This window comes from Microcebus murinus, chromosome 10 (assembly GCF_040939455.1).
Source record: "Microcebus murinus isolate Inina chromosome 10, M.murinus_Inina_mat1.0, whole genome shotgun sequence".
In the NCBI taxonomy this organism is placed as follows: domain Eukaryota; kingdom Metazoa; phylum Chordata; class Mammalia; order Primates; family Cheirogaleidae; genus Microcebus; species Microcebus murinus.
The window spans coordinates 102163454-102181085 of NC_134113.1; the positions used below are offsets into that span (position 1 = coordinate 102163454).

Sequence of the window (17632 nt, forward strand, 5' to 3'; positions counted from 1 at the left end):
TGACATGGGAAAAGGTCTTCTCTGAGGGGCATCTGCTGCGCTGGCTGCCAGTCACACACTGAGGACTCAGGGGCTAAAGAACTGAGTGCCAACTACCCATATGAAATGGGAGGTGATGTGGATGCCTGGCGTCCCTGTGTGCCAGGGAAAGCACGCGTGGGAATCGCCTGGTGGATATGTGGACATGCGGATTGCTGACCGCACCCCAGAGCTGCTGGTGCAGCGGCTGGGGGGCTGAGGGTTAGCATCGTGACAAGTGTCTGGGCGCTGCTGGTGCTGCTGGCCGGGACTCCTCTGAGGAGCTCTGCTCTGTGCCAACACCAGCAGGCAGTTAGGGGCAGAGGCCACGCCTCTGTGTCACACAGCCTGGGGTTTGCACCTTGTTCCTGCCATCGGGCTGTTAGTCCAAGTCACGTGGCCTCTTGGTGCCTCACTCTCCTCACCTGTAACATCCACTGGGCAGGGCTATTAGGGATTTTAGAAGAGATAATGAATGTAAAGTTCCTGGCATACAACAGGGCCGAATAAATGGTCGTTTTCATTATGTTCCTGGAGACCAAGTCTGGGTTGACATGCCAGGTGAGCTAGTGCACACAAAGTCCCCTCAAGCTTAGGTTTGAAGAAGACCCTGCCCTTCGCCACCAACCACTGCCCGGAGTGGCCTTACTAGTCAGCCGTCCATTGGCCCCGTCGCTACTGCATGCCAGAGAGAGGACACCGGACCGAGCTCGGACCTATGCACAGATAAACCGGTTTCTCAGCTCTTGCTTCCCAAGGGAGAGGCTCAGAGCACAGCAGATGAAGCAGAGTCAAGAATGGGTGGTCCCTGACTCCATTCAAGTCCTCTGCCAGTAGCCAAGAGACAAGTTATTTCTTCTCTCTGAGCCTCCATTTCTGCCTGGGCAACATGAGAGGGCTGGACTAGCTGACCGTCCACGGTGTCTTCAAGACCGTGGCTCACAACAGGGCACCGACAAGCACTGTAAACACATTCAGCCCACGCTTGTCTTGGGCCACAGTGCAGAGGCCAGATGGTGCAGCGTTGAGGGTACAGGGGACAGAGCTGTTCTGCCGGGCTTCAGACCTCTGCCATGGATTAGCTCTGTGGCTGTGGGCAAGCCACCCAACCTCTCTGTTCCTCAGTGCCTTTGATGGTACAGATTAATAGCCCTCCCCGACAGGGCTGCTGCACAGATGGAACGAGGTTTTGCATGTAAGGTTCTTGGGACAGTGCCTGCTGGCACACAGCAAATGCTTGACGTATGTGAGCATTACTATGTCTCACGGCCCACTCAGTCACTAATGGCCCTCCTCAAAGCACCAGGGGATGATGACTCCCGGGGAGGCCCTCTGAGTGAGAAGTCCTCCTTCTAAAAGAGGCCAGTTGCAGGCACAACTGCATATCATACAGGGATGGAGAGAGACCTGGCCCAAGCTGGGGCTGAGTGACCGGGCGGGGTGGGGTGTGGTGTGTTCATTTCATAAAAGCCAATGTCTACGCTACAGTGATGCAGCCGCAGGGAGACTCAGCCCTGGACGGGCGCCACCATGCCTGGGGACTCGAGGTCCTCAGACACAGGAGTAATGGGTCCCACACTCTCCTGACTCTTCACTGCGCAGGGGAGTCCTTTGTATGTCTGTGTGTGTGTTGGGGCCACTGGAGAGGTGAAGAGTCCAGGGCCCCCAAAGGCACCATTTTGCAGGCGGTCATAATGTAAAGCATTCAAAGCAGTGGAAGTGACCCTGGTCTTCTCTCCCTGCCTGCCAGGCCTGTCTGGGCCACCTGGGCCCAGCCCGTGCCTCCTCCTGGTCTTTCTCCAGGGAAAGGAGCCTGTTCTGAGATGACACATGGCACCATGGGTGGGATGTTCCCAAATCGTTTCTTCCTAGTGATGAAAGGTCAGAGCTTCCCAGGCTGCTGAGTTTGACAATCTGTCTTCATTACTAAATGTCACCTAAGAAGAATAAATCTGTTACACTCTGGCCAACACATCTCCATGGCAATGAAATAACAAAATCTGACCCAAACACTAAACTCTGATATGCCTTAGAACTGGACAAAGCGTGGAGCAGATGCAGTGGAGGGAAGGGACACTTTCCTCTGGCAGCCCGGCCCCACGCTGCCCTCCACGCATGTGCATGGCAACGGCAGGTGCCAATGCCCTCCGTGTGCCTGTGAGTCACCTCGGAAAAGTCATCCAGGCCAGAAAAGAGACTGCCCACAGCCAGAAGGAGCGCCCCCCACCTGCGGGGCTTCGAAGGTGGCAGCGAGCGATTCAGGAGGGGAGGAGAGCAGAGCCAAATCCCGCCCTGCGATGCTGATAGGGAGAAGCCTCCAGCCTGAGGATGCCCTAGGCTTGGCTGTGCTTGGCGCCCACAGCCGCCTGCTACCGCCTGTCCCTCCTCAGCATGGGGAGGGGCCTCCTCAGACCACAGGAGGGGCCTGGAGCTACCACCTTCCCCGCAAAGCCCGATCAGTCCCAGCAAGTGAGTTCTTGCTGTCTGCCGGGAGACCTGACTTCAAACCAGACCTGAGATGCTCCAGGCGCCCCGTGTTGGGGGGTGGGATGGGGGCTCTAAAGCCCACGTTTTCGAGGGGGAGAGGCAATAAGAGAAATAGCTAATGTCTGCAGAGAGCGTCTCATGCCAGGCCCTGAGTTAAGCACTCCAAGCACATTCTAGACATCTAATCTGCAGGAGGCAGCACTATCACCAGTTTATGAATCAGGAAATAGACTGAGTTCTCGCTTACAAAACGGACCAATGAGCAAACCTTCGAGGCGGACACTGGGCTGGGCGTGGCCATGTGAGCTCAGATGCCTTCTAGCGTGTGTGACAGAATGCGCAGAATGCGCGCCCGCGTGGCGGGTGGTTTGTGGACATGACATGCGAGGGTGCAGACGGGAGCTTCCGGGGGTCGGAGGGCCGACTGGGAGCAAACGCCACCGCCTGGCTGCTCCTGTCTCGCCCGCTTCCGCCCCAAAGGGGCTTTCCGCCTCGCCTGCCTCATGGGCTGCCGCGTCTCCCAGGGATGGCTGGCTTGCGTCCTTCTCTGCGGCAAACAGCTTTGTGCAGAACAATGCCACTCGCCGAGTGTCAAGCAGGGCAGGCAGCGGTGCGAGCAATCCCTGCGACGCCCTCCAGGCCTGGCAACGTGCAGCAGGCGACGCGTGTGGTGTGTCTTCCCTGGTAGGAGTAAGGAAGAGGCGGCGATTCTGGAAGGCTCCAGGCTGGCTGGAGTGTCCCAGCTCCCCTGCCAGAGCCTGCCTCTTCCTGCCTTTCCACCTGCCCCTGGCTCTCTGCAGGGGAGGCCCGCTCCAGCCAGCGTCAGCCTGTTCCGGAGCCCAGGGCCTGCGCGGCTGTGGAATGAAGCGCGAGGGACCCAGGCTCAGCCCTGCCCTCAGCCCTGCCTTGCCCACGGCGCCAGGCCTTCACCACTCTCCCCAGGCTCCTCCTCTTCTTGCTCCCACCCACACTGCTCTAAGTGCCTGAGGCCCCGAGCCTCACCTCCCCACACACGGGAGGCCCGGTGCAGCCCCCATCTCAACACACAGCAGGCACTTGATGCTGGATGGATGAACAGTGAACGGCCAGCCCATTTCCCCATGAACCCTGGCGCCCAGCACTGCTTAGCGTGAGGGCTGCTCTGGCAGGATGACAAAGCAAGGCCCAGCGCCCAGGGCAGGTGCTCCCCACGATGCCAGTGTGCTGCAAACGCCCTAGAAATGGGATGCCAAGAAATCCACTGGACGTGGAGGGGCATCTGAGATCCTACTGCCCAACCCTCTCACTTGACAGACAAGGACACTGAGGCTTCAAGAGAAGGGACTTGCCAATGCTACACAGCATGCAGGCGCAGAGCCAGGGTTGCAATCTGGGCCCTCCATCTCGAGTCCCATGTTTCTCTGCCCCACCATACCCTCCCTGGGCCGGAAGAGCTCGCCATGGTGGCGGCAGGAGTCCAGCTCCTGCTTGGCCCTGCTTGGCCCAGCTCCCTCCCCAGCAGGGCTGCGGCCACAGGCTCAGTCTCCCAGGGAGGATGGCAGTTAGCTGTCACTGTGCTGCTCAGCAGGACCAGGCTGGGGACAAACTGTGTTCCCAGTACTGCAGGTCAGTGTGGGCCTGGCAGGTTGCACTCCAGGGCTGGCCCCACGGGGACTGGGAGGGCAGAAGAAGGGGACGGCAGCAGAGCCTGCCCTGCGAGGCAGAGTCACTCCTGCCAGGAGCAGAGACACAGCAGGGCCTGCGGGGGCAGCAGGAGCGAGGGCCCAGCACTGCCCCTCTCCCTGGAGGGAGCAGAAAGGGACAGAGGCACGGAGGAGGAGGAAGGGGGAGGTAGGAGAAGGAAAGGAGGGAAATGTGGTCTCTGTCTTTCTGTGTCCTGGACTCAGTTTCTGGGGCAGCCCCACAGGGTCCCCGCACAACAGGGCTGGCGGGAAAGGGAAGAGGCACCCAGGGAAGGGGGAAAGAAGGGGTGAGAGGGAGACGACGCAGCCCACTACTCAGTTCTCTTTCCTCCTCACAGCCCTTGACAGACCAGTTCCCGGATGACAGATGGTCCGAAGCCACCGAGAGTCAGCAGCAGGAACTGGCTTCTGCCCAGCTCAGGGCTGTCCAGGGATTTCAAAGTCCCTGAGGCATGTCCAAGCCCTTGCTCTTCTAACTGCACCCAGACAGCCACCACATCAGCAGATTTAGGGGTGCGACAGGGATTCCAGAGGGCGACTGGTCCACTGTGCACAAGCATGCCACTCACAGGCCTGGAAACGCAGGCCCAGAGGGCCGGGACTTCTCCGCATGGCCACACAGCACCAAGGCTGCTCCAGAGGCAGAAGCCAAATCTCCACGCCCCACGCCAGGGACACCGGCCACAGTAGGCCGCTGGGTGACTTCTGAGCTTCCAAACCCTCTCATGGACCCTGGCTGCTCCAGGGGCAAGTATAAAAGGGAAGGGTTCTCCCAGCACCCCTGGGGAAACACTTCTGCTGGCTGTCACCAAGCAGAAAGAGAGCAAAGAAATGGGGCAGGGTCTCTACAGAATGGTGGCTTTCAAGAAGGAAGTGAGCTTGGAGGGCCTAACAGAAGCCAGCAGGAGCATGGGGGGAGGCAGGGGCCAGAGGGGACCTCCTGGGGCTGCAGCCCCTTCCCAGGGAGAAGGGCTCCAAGGCCCTGTGCCCCAGCCCCAGGGACGTGCCCCTGTGCCCTGCCACCCTGGAGAGACTGTCCGCCCACATGCTCAGGGCTCAGCACTGGCAAGGGCAGCCTGTCCAGCCCCATCCTGCCCTTTAAACTCTTTTCTTTGGTGGTTGTGATTTTGTGGTTAATCTGTCTTTATGGATCATATATTTTCCTGCTCTAAAGCCCTCAGTCTGGGCTCCAAGGACACGAGAAGGAGCCTTGGGGGAGAGGCGGAGATGAGCCCAGTGGACACAGCCCTCATCTTTTCCTGGAGGGTGCCCTGAGAGTAGCAGGGAAAGAGGGCTCTTGTCTCCTTTGAGCATTTCTGTGTCCCTGGACCCTGGACAGAGCCTGGCCCCGAGTGCACCCATCAGCGAGTATCCAGGACAGACAGTGGTGCAGTCCCACTGGGCGACGGGCCGAAGACCATGGTTCTGGCCCCTGTGGCCAGCCAAGAAGCTGTGAGGAATAGAGGGAGCATGTCACTAAGGAAATCGCCAAGAGGTCAGAGGTCCCGTTGGGATCCCAGGAGAGCTGGCAGATGGGGTGGGGTGGGGGAGCAGGGGCTGGGCACTCACTCCAGCACGTCCCTGTTGAATTGCTTCTTGCTGTTGCCCAGGAACTCTCCAATCATCTGGCGGCTGAGGCCTTTCCGCTGGAGGAGGAAATGGGCCACACCAATGGGGGTGTCCGGGATGAAGCCGCGTGAGATCAGGAACTGGATGCCCTTGTCTGGGTTTCTGTGGGGGGGGGGGGAGAAGCACCAGCATGAGTCAGGGCCACCAAGACATCTTTCCTCCCTGTCTTGCAGCCCAGGAAACCCATAAATGTGCCCGGAGGCCCCTAGAAACTGACTTCCCAGGAAATGCCAGGATCCCTCCAGACGGGCGTGTTACTCAGTCGGAAGTATCTCTCAGCAGAGCCTCCACGTCCTGAACTTCCTCATGCAGAGGACGGTGCGGGCCCGGAGGCGGGCAAGGGGCCATCTGGTGCAAGCAAGGTGACTCCCAGAGCAGGTGGAGGAGAGAGGCCTTCTCTGCCCCTGCCTCCTGGGTCTTACCCCAGGCCTGCCAAGGAGGCCCCTCCTGTTGTCAGCACCCAGGTGCCCACCCCAAATCACCCGTCCTGGAGAGAAGGAAAAGGAAACAGAGGTGGGATCTTCCACCACACTCCTCCTCCCTCCCGCCCTCCAGTCTCCCTTTCTCAGGCCTGAGTCTCCTCCTGCGGATGTGGGGCCCTGTCTTAAGGCCACTGCACCCGGTGTGCTCTGCAAATCCATGCTGCTCCCTGAGCTGTTTCTTATTGGCCCGGCGGAGAGAAGTACAGAAACAGACGGTAGCATTTAGAACCTTTTATAGCGCTTTGACATTTCTAGGACAACCAGGCATGTGATTGTTTTTCTAGCAACTCATTTCTATTGTATTTTACAAAAATATCAGCCTGCAATATACTGGAGGGTAAAAACTAACTGGTCCTTCACGATAGTAGCTACTCCCGCTGGAATACGAACTTCTCGAGCCCAGGAACGTGTCCCACTCGTTTTTGTGGTTGTGGTGCCTGGCACCCAGTGAGGAGCAGCTGAACAGATAGATGAACACAGGTGGGGCAGCAAGGCTGTGCTCTCGACCGGGGCTAGAAGGGGTCGGAGCAGGGAGTGCAGGGTGCAGGCGCCTGCCGGGCTGCGCCTCTCCCTAGGCCAGCACTGCGCTTCCTCTGCCTGCCCTCTGCGCACACTCTGGTTGCAGGGCTGGTCTGGCCGGGGTCTTAGAGCTGCGGCAATTGTTTGTTTCTCTCCCTCCATTCCCATGTTCTTTTTCTATCCCACCTCTGCCTGCTTCACTCTCTTCCCATCTCCCTCTCCTTCTCGCATCCCTGCCCTCTCCTACCTTCTCCCTGTATTCCTTATGCCACCCTGGCCCCCATTTCACCAACACCATGAGATACTGCAGTTTCCCTAACTTCATACTCTACCCTAATGATTTCTGCTCATTCCTTGCACTGCCTGTACTATTACTTACTTAGCACTGTCTTGTCTTTTAAATTCTCTTTTCAAACCCTAGCTTCATCTTAAACAGTAACAGTTGTGAAAAAAAGTGTTTGATGTGTTATTTTTTCCCTTAATCCTTCTTAAAATAAACTCAGAATCATTAAATATAAACATATACTTCCTAGGCACTATCTCAGGGGTCAGGCAGGGCACAAGTGCTGCCTGGGAGAGCCCGGGGTCATGTGGCAAGTCACCTGGCAGCTTGCTAGGTGGGAGGAGGCCCTGCATCTTGCCAGCGCTCACTTACATGTTGAAGAGGTTGAGGCCGATGCGGTAGAGCCGCTTGCGCAGGGTGTCGGTGGAGAGCGTGGGCGACCTGCAGCTGGCGGGGTTCTCGCAGTGGTAGCGGGGCAGGCTCAGGATCATGGCCTGCAGGGCCTCCTTGGATGTGGAGGCCGACACTTCCGAGCCCGACTTGCCCAATTTGGTGGACGTGCTGTTGCTCAGCCGCTCTGAGTTGTTGCCCACCTCGGCCTCGGCCCCTTTCCCTGCGCCCTCCTCTTCCTCCTCCGCCTGGGCGGCCAAGGCCTCCTCCGCCGCCTCTGCGGCGCCCAGCAGGTTGGTGCGCGGGGGCCGGCTGGCCTCTGCCTCTGTTTCTTCCCAGGAGTCCTCGGCTGGTGTGTCCTCCGGGCCCGCGGCGGGGGCCTGCGGAGCCTCCTGCCCGGGAGCGCCGCCCCACTCTGCCAGGCCCGCCGCGGGCTCTGAGGGCGCCGGGGCCGCCTGCGAGCTCAGGCAGTTGGCCACCGACAGGGCGGCGGCGGAGGAGACGGAGATGTTCTGGCTGGCGATCTGCACCGTGACGTCCCGGAAGGCCATCATGAGGGTGCCGCCGTGGCCCTGGGGCAGGCCAGCGGCCACGGCCGCCTCTTCCGCGGGCCCCGGGCCCGCGTGCTCCGGCTCCCGCACCTCGGCCTCCAGGTCGGGCGGCCCCGCGGCTGCCTGCAGGGCCTGGCGCAGCTGGTAGGCGCCGCTCTCCTGCAGGGAGCACATGGTCTTGAGGCTCCAGGTGCTGAGGGCGTCGTCGATGGACTTGGCCAGGGACTGCACCTGCTCGGAGAAGGAGTCCTCCAGCTCGGTGAGCGCGCCCGCCAGGCCGGGCGGCAGGGTGGGCGCGCGCACCAGCGGCAGCCCCGCCAGGCCGTAGCCCTCCAGCAGCGCCTGCTCGGCCGCCGGGCCCTCGGTGGGCGCCCGCGCCTTCCGCAGGGAGATCCGCCGTGGCAGGCGGCTCTCCAGAAGCGAGTTGCGGATCTTCTCGAAGTTCTTGCTGAGCTGGTACTGGCGGAAAGCGGTTTGGATGGTGCAAGCGGCGCGGCGGGACACGAGGTGACCCCCATACTTGTGTTCTAGCATTTCAACCTGCAACAAGGACAGAGATGGGAAGGGCTTAGCCGAGGAAGGGGCGGCGTGGCGGGGGCACCGGGCACACGCGGCCTGCCGGGAATGCGCAGGTGGAGGCCGCTGGCGGCTGGAGTCTGAAAACTCCTGGTGTGTCACAGCTCAAGATGGCAGGTGCTTGGCCAGACCCCTAGAGGTGTAGGGCGGAGGGCTCCATTCTGGCGGTAATGTCCCAAGGGCGCGGGGCGGCTGCTGGGAGTCAGCTGTCACCGCTGTGGTGCTAAGAAGTGCTCATGTCAGAGAAGCGCATGGAAGGGCCTATGGGTGAAATGCGCGATATATTGAATTTACATTACAATACTGTCAAAGAATGTGGAAGGGTTAGATGACACAATGTTAATATTAATGAAAAAATTTATAATCGTGATTAGAGCTTGGCGATGGCTAGAGGGGAGTTTATTACACTATTGTTCCTACTTCTGTGCACATTTAAAAATAATGAACAATGAAAAATTAAACAGAAATGCTTAAAAAAAAGTGCTGCCTCTCCTGCTTACCCGTTCCACCTCTCAGCATTCCTGTGACGGCACTGGGGCATTTCTCTTTCCTTGGGAACATCACTGGGGGTTGACCGTCTCTGTGTTCCCAGCACCCAGGCTGGGAGCCGGCACAGGGTAGGTGCTCAGTAACTGTGATTTTGGTAAAAAGGTGGATAGATGCCTCAAGAGTGGGCGCCCTTCCAGGCCACCGTGACCAAGAGTCCCACAGTTGGAGTCACCTCTGTTCTCACAGTGGGAGCTGCCCAACCTGAGCAGGGCCTGGTGGGCTGGGCTGATGGGGGATGGGACATCACCTGGGCAGATGTGATCCCAGGAGCCTTCTGACAGGGGACCAGCACGTGTGCTGGGTGCCCACGTCTTCTCAGCTCTCTCCTGTCCGTTGTCTCGCTCCTCTTAGGTTGCTGTGCTCTCACTTTTTCTCAGCATCAAAACCTCTCAAGAAAGGACTAGGAAGGTGTGAGTGACCAGTCACACTTAACCATGTCCTTGGAGGTTTCTGCATTTAAATAAAGGACAAGGCCTATGTTAAGGGGTGGGCTTAATTGGTGGCATTGTAGACTCTGATGAGCTCTCAGAGAAGTCTGGGGAGTGAGAAAGTGTCCCTGGCCTTGAAGTCACATCCACTCACCACAGTACGCTCGGCTTGTGCTTTGTGTCCTTCCTGAACTAGAACCAGAGAGATGGCTGAGATGAACAACAAAGGCAACAACGGCACCCTCACTCCGTGTTCTCCAGGGATCGTGGTGTGGAGAGGGACAGGTAGAAAGGCCACATTTCACCCTTCAATTCAGCACTTCAACTTGCTTTGTGGTCCACTTGATCCAGCAGAGGTTGCAGCTGGAATGACTATCTCCCTCGAGCCTGGCAATGTCCTCTCCTCCCTCCCGACTGGGTACAAGGGGTGACCTCCAACCCAACAAGCAGCAGCACCCTCTTAGCCCAGGAGACCTTGTAGATAGAGCTCCAATCCCCAGGGACAATCCCAGGAACAACGGAGCATTCTCAGTGCTTGTCTTCAGCTCTCCTGGCCATGCCATTCAGTGCCCTTCCGACCCCAACCCAGGGCATCAGCTCCCCATCTACCCCTGCTCTGCAGAAGTAGCAGGAGACATGCAGATTAAGGTGTGGGTGGCCAGTCACGTGACTTCTCCCAGACGCATTTGCATTTTACAAGGTACAAGGCCCTAAGCAGGAGAAGAAAGCTCCCCCAGTGAAGAAAGATGTCACAATTCTCCTATGTAGGGCTTTCAAGGTGCTCTTAAAAACCATACCATGTGTATTCATGAGCTATTGCTGCCTAACAAACTACCACACACTCAGCAGCGTAAAACCCCAGTTTATTTTCTCCTAGGTCTATGACTCAGTGTGGGCACAGCTCACCTGGGTCCTTGCTCGGGCTCTCACCAGGCTAAGATCAAGGCATCAGCTGGGGCTGCGATCTCCACTGATGCTCAGGGTCCTCTTTCAAGCTCACTTTGGCAGAATTCGGTTCCTGGTGATTGTTGGACTGAGGCCCTCAGTTACTAGAGGCTGCCTGCTGTTCCCTGCCGTGTGATCCTCCCACAACATGGTACTGTGCTCCCTCACGGCCAACAGGAGAGGGCCACTCTGGGGCTTCACCTTCTTTTAAAGGGCTCACCTGATTAGGCCAGATCCACCCAGGATGCTCTTCCTTTTGATTAATTCAAAATCAGCTGATCGGCAACCTAATCATGGGAGTGATAACCCATCATAGTCACTAGTCCCACTCATACTTGGGGGAAGGGGCTCATACAGGACATGCGTACTGGGGGTAAGAATTGTTTGGGCCACTGTAGAATTCTGCCTACCATACCAAGTGGACACTGCCTACCTGGTCCAGGTATGACCACACATCTCCATAAGGAATGCAGATGTCTTCCTTGGACACATTCTGTTCCTACAGAAGTCATGCTGGAAGGAAGACACGGTGGTAGCTTGGCTCATTCTCCTTGCTGGGTTCTGGCATGTTCACTGAGGTCTAAAATGGAGATTTGGCCTTGGCGTAGGCACAGTGTCCTTCCCCAGGGCAGCTCAGAGAGTGAAGAACTGATTGCTTCACTGCCTCCTTTCTCTCAATGTGTCCGCCTTTCACCTCCCTCACGCGTGCGAGAGGCTGCCAGGAGGCATGGGCTGCACATCTCTTTCCCACCTGGCCTGTTCGTACTTCCAAGGGACCCCACCCAAGAACATTCTTTCAGGTTGTGAGATGCTGTTGGCAGCAGAGGGAGGATATGAAATCCATTGTCTGAGTGCTTCCAAAATGGTAAAGGGCTCATCCCCCTGGCATGCATCGTCCCACTTAGAGGCAGAAGACTGGCTGAGATGACCCTGGGAGGCCCCTCCTCCTGCTGGCTCACCCGAGGTCTCAGGAAGGCCAGCAAAGCCCTGCTCTGAACTCAGTCCCACACCCAACCCCAGCCACCCTCCTCCTCCTTTCTGCAGCCCTCAACCACCTTGCAACTCTCCCCAGCACTCATGACCCATCTACCTTGCTTTTCCTGTCTCCCTAGAGCTCCTTAATCCTATGTTCTGGCCACAAAATCCCTACGCATGCTAGTCACAAGCCACACACGTGTGGCCTTCTAGTCTCCACACACATTGCAATTTTTCCCTATGACTTCTATGTTGGAAGTCATTGGAGCAACCCCTGACGGGTGATAATTAACAACTAAGTAAGAGGGAACCGTGTCAGGCAGAGCCTTGTGAGACTGTGCACATGTCCCCAGGCTAATACCTTCTCAGCCCTGCCTGCCTCCCCTTGGAGACCTTGTCCACCACCCTACCTTCATGCCACTGTGACGACTGAGAAGCAAGCATTGTCCAAGGGAGATGCCAGACCCTGATCTGCTCCTTCTCTGCTGGTTGGCCTCAGACATCTCTGGCCATCTCTGGCCATCTCTGTACCATCTCTGGCTCTCAGTTTTCCTATCCGTTAAGTGAGACTCACCCTGTTGACTCTGTCTTACTGTGAGGATTGGATTATTTCACGTGGCACCTGGCACAGCAGGTGCTCACTAAGTGGTAAGCTACTTGGTGATGACAGTGACGATTATGTGAGTGACCCTGCAAGCACGATTCCTAGCCTTGATCCTGCACCTGGACTCCCAGCAGCCCATGGGCCCTGTCTGCCTCTGCAAAGCCATCGTCTCTCCCACTTTGCCCAGAGCAGCTCTCCTTGACTTCCTTACTGGCCTAACAATGCTTTGGCCCACACGCCACCCGCCCTGGCCACCTTGCCTTTGTCCCTGGGTCCTCGTCCTGTTCTCTGCATTTGTTAGCCTCCTGTAGCCCCTGTGGCTCCCCACCCCCAGTACCTTTTGCAGTTGTCCTTGAACTTCCTACCAGAATGTCTCACATGGGGCTCACTTGGTCTACCTACTTGGGCCACCCCGGCAGCCTCCTCACCACTTCCCACATCCTTGCTCCAGAGCAGATGTGATGCAGGCCTTCCTTTGCTTGAGAACCACTGCCCCAAAGAAGTGTAACCCCTTCCTCCTGGCTTTCTGACCTTGCACACCTGGGCCTGCCTCCCAGCCCCCCCCCACAAAGTCTACAGCACACACTGTGGCCTGCTCTGCCTGGATGCACCAGGTAGCCCTGCTCGAGTAGTCGCTCAGCTTCTCCTTGCCTGCAGCCCTCTCCCCACCCTCATCTCCATTCCTCCAGATAGAAATGTTCCCTCCTGCAAGGGGACATCTCAAATGTGCCTTCTCCAGGAAGCCTTCTCCATCCCAACCAGACGGTGCTCCTGCTGCGGGCTCCAGTGGGGAATGTTGCTTTAGACTTCTCTTTTTTTCCATTTTTTTAATTTTAGCATATTATGGGGGTACAAATGTTAAGGATATGTATATTGCCCTTCCCCCCTCCCCCTTCAAGTCAGAGTAGACTTCTCTTTGACAGTTTCCTCCCCGAACCTTTGTGGCGCTTACCTACTTCCTCCTCCGCCTCCCTCTCCCCCAGGCTCCAACAGAGCATAAGTCATTTGCAGCATCAAGTAGGTCTTAGCTGTCTCCTGCCCCCGATAGAGACCCCAGCATGGTGCGCGCATGAGAGCTGCTCCCCAAAAGTGACTGAATCAGTCCTGGGCTCGCCGCTGTTCAGTCCAATCGTCTGAACCATCTCCTGCTGACCCAGCCCGTGCTACTGACCCACCTCACTGCGCCTGCTTCTTCCTTTCCGCCCCTGCGGCATGGCCTCTGTGCTCACTGCACCCCTGCTCAGAGCTCTCTTTGCCCCAGACTGCCCCTCGCAGGCAAGACATCATTCTATCATTCTATTCTGCGTCTTCGCTTCCCTCATGCTGCGGCTGGGCCTTAACAAATGTTTGCGGACATGAACTAAGCTGAACTCTCCTGTGCCCCAGGGGAAAGAAACATCCAGACTCTTCTGGATCTGGGCTTGGAGCCAAGTGCTCCATCCTTCCCCCAATTCTCATAGGACCTGGGAACTGACTGGTGGCCCAGGTCAGCTCTGTCCAACCTGGCCAGCACCCCCCAGGCAGGTGTGTGGAGGGATAGTCAGGGAGGAAGGGGTCTGGGCCCACCCACCAAGGAGCAGCTCTGCTCCCTTCTCTCTACATCCCAGGAGTCACGGGGTCAGGGTTTGCCTCACCTCTCCACAGATAGCAATCCCTCAGGTCTTTGGCCAGAAGCGGCAGCAGAGGGGACGGGGGCTCCGCTCTCTGGGGAGCCCTCAGTGTTGATTAGAACACGCTCTCTCTTTTCAGGTTGCTGTGGCAGCTGAAGGGTTGGGGCTGCTGAGTGTTGGTGGCCAAGCCAGGGCCTGGGAGGCAGAGCTGGCTGGGTGCTGAGGAGCGTGGGCCTGGGTGTGGGGGCTCTCAGATATGGGCGAGGATCTCCTCCGACCTGAGATTTCTCAAGTGAGACCACGAAGGCATTTCATGTTTGGAGACTCTGGGACTTAACAGGGCAAGCCCTGGTGTGAGGTGGAGGAGCAGAGAGCCTGGGGTGGGAGGAGCTTTGGGGGTGCCTAGCGTGGCCCCCAAGGGAGGCAGGCCTGGGCTGGGTTGTGGCCTCCCGGAGGGCAGGGGCTGTGCCTGCTCTGTGTGCCACCTCCCAGCCTGCTGTCTGGAATGCAGATGGGGCTCAACACGCGGGGCACTGGGGCCTGCCCAGAACCTCTCCTGACCGTGGCTGGGTAGGGCAGGGCACGTGCTATGGCTCAGCCAGCACTGAGGGCATGAGAGCCCCGGGCAGCTGCCCCAGGAGCAGGCTCTGAAGCTCAGGCCAGGCTGCCTGCCCTGCCTGGTTCTCCGCAGACCCCATGTGCCGCTTCACAGAGCCCACCCCTGCTGTAACGCCAGAGATGGCAGGAGGAGCTGGGATGGTCTTGGCTGTGCTACTTCTCAGGGCTGTGTCCTCGGGCAAGTTACTTAGTGTCACTAAGCCTCAGTCTTCTAGTTCTGCCTCACGGGCACGCTGTGCAGACGTGGGGAGACGACGCACGGCAGGTGCTCAGCACCGGCCCGGCATGGCTCAGCGCTCAGGCAGGACGGCCGGCACTATGCATGGCAGTGCCCACCGCCGGGACTCGGGTGCCTTGAGGACTGGCACTGTCGTCTGCATTGTGGAATCCCCAGGCCAGGCCCAGGGTCCAGGAGAGAGCAGCTGTGCAAGTCGTTCTCTGAGCCGAACAACGATGGACGACGCGCATCCCCTGTGGCACGCGGTCTACACCCCACCCCCGTCCTCGGCAGGCTGCCTCCCTGGTGTCCTCCATGCCTGAGGTGGACATCTCACCTTTGGAGTGGGAAGGAGCCTAGAGACGCTCTGGTGCAACCCCTTAGTTCATCAAGGAGGAAACTGAGGCCCAGAGAGGGGAAGTGACTTGGAAACGTAGGCCTCACTTCTTGGGGAGAGGCCCCATGGTGAGGCTGGACCCTGAGCCCTGGGCTGGGGGAGTCTGTTGGGAGGGGCTGCTCTCCAGGAGGATGTGGCTTCTGCCTAGGGCACTGACTTGGGGAGCAGGGCCTACATGCTACTGACCATGGCTCCACGGACCCTGGTGTGGACAGCCCAGAGAGCTCTGCTGTCGGGGGAGCCATGGCGGGCTCCAAACGTCTGTTCAGCAACAGGATACAAAGTCCCTAGAGAGTATGAATGAATTTCAGAATCACACCTGGGGCCTCTATATTCTGGCCACAGCCACTTTCCTAAAGGGCCCCCAAAGGGATTTGCATGCTCCCTCCCTGCCCCCGGGTGTTGGTGGGACAGCTCCCAGACAGCACAGAGCAGGCTAGGCACTCAGTCAACGCACATGCCCAGGCCCCAGTCTTAGCTGAGCCCTGAAGTGTGAGCAGGAGTCACCCAGGACTGGGGACAGGCGGGAGCATTCCCGGCAGAGGAAGGCCCTGAGCCTAAGGCAGCCTCCAGGGACTGGCGAGCAGGAGTGGCTGGAACCCTGATGGGGGCTGGGTCTGTGGCAGGGGAGCCTGGAGAGGCCTTTGTCCTGCACACCCTGGGAGCCATCAGAGGTTCCATGCAGCGGACAGCACAATCAGAGGTGCACTTTATGAAGATGACTCAGCTGAAACATGCAGGTGAGGCTGGAAGAGGCTTGAAGCAGGGGAAGCAACTGGAGGTCTCCATGGGGTGCAAGCAAGCAGGGGGGAGGGTGGCCTGGTCTCAGTAGGGGCAGTAGGGACGGCAAGAGAGGGTGAGATTCGGGAGCCAGTTATGAGCTGGCACTGGGGCCTTGGGGCGAGAGCGGAGGTGGAGAGAGACAACCCGAGGAAGCAGTCTGGGGCTCTGGACTGGCCAACAGAGGAGGCCTGGCAGGCAGGTGGGCTGGGGAGGCAATGGCAGCATGAGACTCCTTCAGTCCAAGGGCTAAAGGGTGTTGTGCGGCTGGCGCAACCATGGGGCCAAAGAGACCTGAAGGCAGAGTCAGGTCCTGGCCCCAGGCTCTGTGCCTGTCCCACCCCTCCATGTCACTGAGTTATCGTTTCCCCTTTTCCTCCTTGGAGCGTCTTCGTCATGCCAGGTGCCGTGCTGGGCAGGGGATGCAACGATGAGTGAGTCACACACCTGCCTCCAAGAAGGAGCCGGCAAACGGGGAGAGGGATGCAGCCTCGGGAGGGCAGGGAGAGCTGCCTGAGAGGAGGAAGGGGCACTCAAAGTGAGTCCTAAAGCCGGAGAAGGCCAAGGGCAGAAGTGATGAGGGAGTAGGACCTGCAGAGATAGAGGCAGAGGGGACATGGAAGCCCCAAAGGGATACATGAAGCAGCTGAGGCCCAGAGGCAGTAAGCAACTTGCACAGGGTCACACAGCTCATTGGCAGAAGAGAGAGGAGGAGAACTCAATCTCTTGTAAATGTGAGCCATGTTTTCAAACCCTTTTTGCCCTCTTCCTCCCAGCCCAGCCTGTGCTTGGCCTAGAGAGATACATGAGCCAGGACGGCCCAGCTGTTCCCCAAGGCTGGACTCATTGGGCAAGAGGCCCCTGTTACACCCTCCACCAGTCCTCACCTCGCCCGACTCCTCCCACTGGCCTGAGAGCAAGCCCCTCCCTTAGGGAAACACCCATGTCGGGAAAGCGCATGGAGCCTGTCAGAGCCCTCGCAGCTCTGCACGCCCCGCCCGCCAGGCCGGAGGAGACTCCCTCTCCCACCCGAGCCAGCCCACATGGAGTCCTCGGTGTTACTGGCTGGACACTCTTTACATGGAACCGTAGTCTCTTTGGGGGCCAGGTAAGGAGCACAGTTTTTTCCTCTTGGCACCACACCCTTGTTGCTTGGCACATCAAAATTATTAAAAAGTGTTCACTCAGTGAACTCTTACTATGCCCATACAGGACACTCTGCTAGATGCTGGGGGAGGACAGTCAGATGGACAGGGGTGCTCTCTGTCCTCAAGGAGCGGAGTCCCGTGGATGGAGAGGACTCGCCACCTGGCCAGCTGGTCCTGGATCCCACCGCAGTGACTGGACGGACGGCCACGCAGCCCCCTGGGCAACCCACTGCCGCACACGCAGGGCGCCTATGTTGTTAACAGGTCTCATTGTGATTAAGCTAAAATCTTCCCTTCCTGTAGCTGTCGTACATTGGTGCCACTGTTTTTGTCTGGAATAATAGTAAATACATCAAATCCCTTTTTCACATGCCAGCCCTTCCAGATTTAAAAGTTATTTTCCTGCCTATAATTTCTTCATCTGACCCCAGCCCATCCTATTCTTCAGGAACCTCCGAATTCTCATTTTTCCTTTTAAAAGAAGCCCCTAGAACCAAGCCCAGAATCCAGACAGTCCCTGGCCGGTCACCGGTGTGGGGCTGCTGGCGGCTGCTGCCTGCCCTGGGCCGTGCTGCCCTCGCCGGCTCTGGCAGCTGCGGCGCCCGTTGTTCATTCGTCCCGAGCTGATAGTCAACCGAAGCCCTCCTCTTATACGAGTTCTTTGGGCTTTTCAAAGCTAAGAGCAGAACTTCAGATTTCTTCCTATTTCATTTGACTTTTTTTTCAATTAAAGCATGTTTCTGT

At 58.1% G+C, this 17632-nt stretch overlaps 1 protein-coding gene across 8 annotated transcripts in view; it reads right to left on the reverse strand.

Moving 5' to 3' along the window:
- Nucleotides 1-17632, reverse strand: part of IQSEC3 (IQ motif and Sec7 domain ArfGEF 3) — a 104304-nt gene that overhangs the window by 39631 nt on the left and 47041 nt on the right. For all 8 annotated transcript variants that reach the window (XM_012748353.3, XM_012748355.3, XM_012748363.3 and 5 more), the window contains exons 4-5: nt 7473-8581; nt 5757-5918 (exon numbers count right to left, since the gene is read on the reverse strand). In XM_012748353.3, the coding sequence (XP_012603807.2) occupies nt 5757-5918; nt 7473-8581 (1271 nt within the window). The remainder of the gene's footprint in view (nt 1-5756; nt 5919-7472; nt 8582-17632) is intronic.